General features: G+C 35.5%; 1 protein-coding gene across 1 annotated transcript; it reads left to right on the forward strand.

The window, feature by feature from the left end:
* The first annotated feature begins 774 nt into the window (after positions 1-774).
* On the forward strand, positions 775-2,087 carry LOC143585497 (uncharacterized). Its single transcript, XM_077067271.1, has 3 exons — positions 775-791; positions 871-1,294; positions 1,380-2,087. Exons 1-3 carry the CDS (start codon positions 775-777, stop codon positions 2,085-2,087), a joined length of 1,149 nt encoding a protein of 382 aa, XP_076923386.1.
* Positions 2,088-2,571: the final 484 nt, after the last annotated feature.

Genomic DNA, 2,571 nt, shown 5'->3' on the forward strand with positions numbered 1-2,571 from the left:
AGATGAAGAACCACTGCAAAAAGCTTATGAAAATATGCATCTTGATACCATTAAATATTTACAGAAAGCCGGCTCTGTTCACCCTAATGATGAAATTGTGGTGGTCCGCCATGTTGTTAACGCTATTTCGGCAAAACAATACAGTAAGTAGGCAATATGTAACCTAAAATTATGGCACAGTGATTTTCACACTTAACATTTTATTGTTTATGCTTGTAGGTGTAGCATCAGAGTTGGTGCAAAGTTTTCCTACATTTGCTTCGAAAAGGGATGATGTACTCATGGCTCTAGCGCAAAACTTTCCAAGTGGGCTAGACTATTGGGAGACACTTGTATATCCTTGTATGTTTCCTGTACAAATGTACTCTTTAATTTTTTTTTTTAAATTTTTTTTTGCATCTTTGACTTTTATTTTAAGGGCTATTGATTTTTTTTCTAGCTCTGGAAAATATATGGGCAAAGCTGCTTGTTGTAGCTCTAATAACTGTAATGCTTCCTGGATGCCCTATACACTTCCGACATGAAATGCAGTACTTTTGCGAAAGAAAATGTTGGCGGATGCTTGCTATATTGTTACTCATAGGTAAACACATGACTCTAGAATGAATTGCATATATTTTTCTAATAATATATATATTTTTTCATTTTGCAGTGCCAAGCATGCTTGCTTCGGTGCTTTCACTTGCATGCCTTCTCATGTTGATCGTTTGTTACATATGCGCTCTGCTTTATTTAACCTGGTGGAAGGGTACACAGATACTAGCTTGTAAGAATATGGACTTACCAATTTTGTTTTAAACTTTGCTTCTTAAAACAATTCAGATGATCTTATTCACCAATATTTTATTGACTTTCAGTTGGACCCATCAGGCACATCGAGAATAAAAAGAAGGAATGGGATGAAGCTAAAAAGCTTCTGGAATTGATATGTGATGAAATAGACCAGTTGAATTACTCTGGCACTCATCACCCGCATTATACCCGACCAATTCTTGAGGCTGCATCGCATAATGCTTATAAAGTTGTTGATGAGATTTTATTTAGATCACCTGAAGCAATTCAAAGTAAAGATAAAAGTGGATATGACATTATTCAGTTAGCAATAATAAATCGTTCTGAAAAAATCTACAACCTTATCTATGAGATTGGTGAGCGTAAAAATCTTTATAGAACGTATAAAGATTATTCCGAAAACAATATCTTGCACTTGGTCGGAAAATTGGCGCCTTCAAATGTACTTAATCAGAGAACAGGTGCAGCTCTACAACTACAACGAGAGCTTCAATGGCGTGAGGTACATAGTAACTAAACTATTTATCATGTAAGTGAATTATTAAATTAATTTCCAAAAGTATAACCAACTTAAAACCAATTTATAGGAAGTGAAGAAACTTGTGTTTCCTACATATATTACTGAGGAAAACATTCTTAAGGAGACACCAGATATGGTTTTTACAAAGGAACACAAGGACTTGGTGAAGGAAGGAGAACAATGGATGAAAACCACAGCGGAGTCATGCAGCATCACCGCTGCACTTATCACAACAATCGTATTTGCAGCTGCAATTACCGTGCCGGGTGGAAGCCATCAAGAAAAGGGTATCCCATTGTTTGGAAAGAAAAGTGCATTCATTGTCTTTGCTATATCAGTTGCAATCTCATTATTCGCATCCAGTACCGCATTACTAGTGTTCTTGTCTATCCTTACAGCACGTTTTGCTGAGAAAGACTTTCTAGATTGGTTGCCAAGGAGATTGTTTGTTGGACTTTTCTCGTTGTTACTTTCTACAACAGCCATGATGGTAGCCTTTAGCGCAACCTTATTCCTTGTCTTTTGTCATGAAAAATGGTGGATGCTTGCACCAATATGTGGATTAGCTTTAATTCCGATTGCATTTTTTGTTGGTCTACAATTTCCCCTCATGTTGGATCTTTTTAGGTCGACATACTTACGCATCTTTGGCAAACAAAGAAGTGGCTTTCTTAGAAGATTTAACCCAGACGACATACGCTTATTTCTTCGAACAACATATTCGACTATACTTGAGTGTGGAAGAGTGATATATAAAGATTGTGCTATATATTGACTATCATGATATTCTTGTTTAATAAAAATATTTGTGCCTCTTGTATTATGCATATATATTATGTAACGTATGAAAATCATCTATTGACTACTTGTAGTTTAATCTGATATAAGTTTTCTTTCTCGTATGATCAACAATGAATGGTTTTTAAATCTAACCCTAGCTTATTTCTTATTATAGAATAACCTTATAGATCCAAACTAAGATGCCGTTTTGATGCTTAGAACCTTAATTAATTAGATCACCCATATAAGTAACTGTTGTTCTAGATGTGGAATCAAACTTGGTGTGGTGGTGGTGGTATGAGTGATGAAGATGAAAACAGGTTGACGCGAATAGGGTTTTATAAGTAAAGAGGAGGTAAGGATAATCGAATTTGAAAATGTGGCAAATTAACCATTGTTCATTCGCCAATTTAGGAGAAATCCAAGATTGATGCATGAGAAAGGAGGTTGACAATGACGGGTGTTAATCAGAAGTTAAC

Source organism: Bidens hawaiensis, unplaced genomic scaffold (genome assembly GCF_021521415.1).
Source record: "Bidens hawaiensis isolate Kalapana, Puna unplaced genomic scaffold, B.hawaiensis_p1.1 tig00033867_1, whole genome shotgun sequence".
Classification (NCBI taxonomy): Eukaryota; Viridiplantae; Streptophyta; class Magnoliopsida; order Asterales; family Asteraceae; genus Bidens; species Bidens hawaiensis.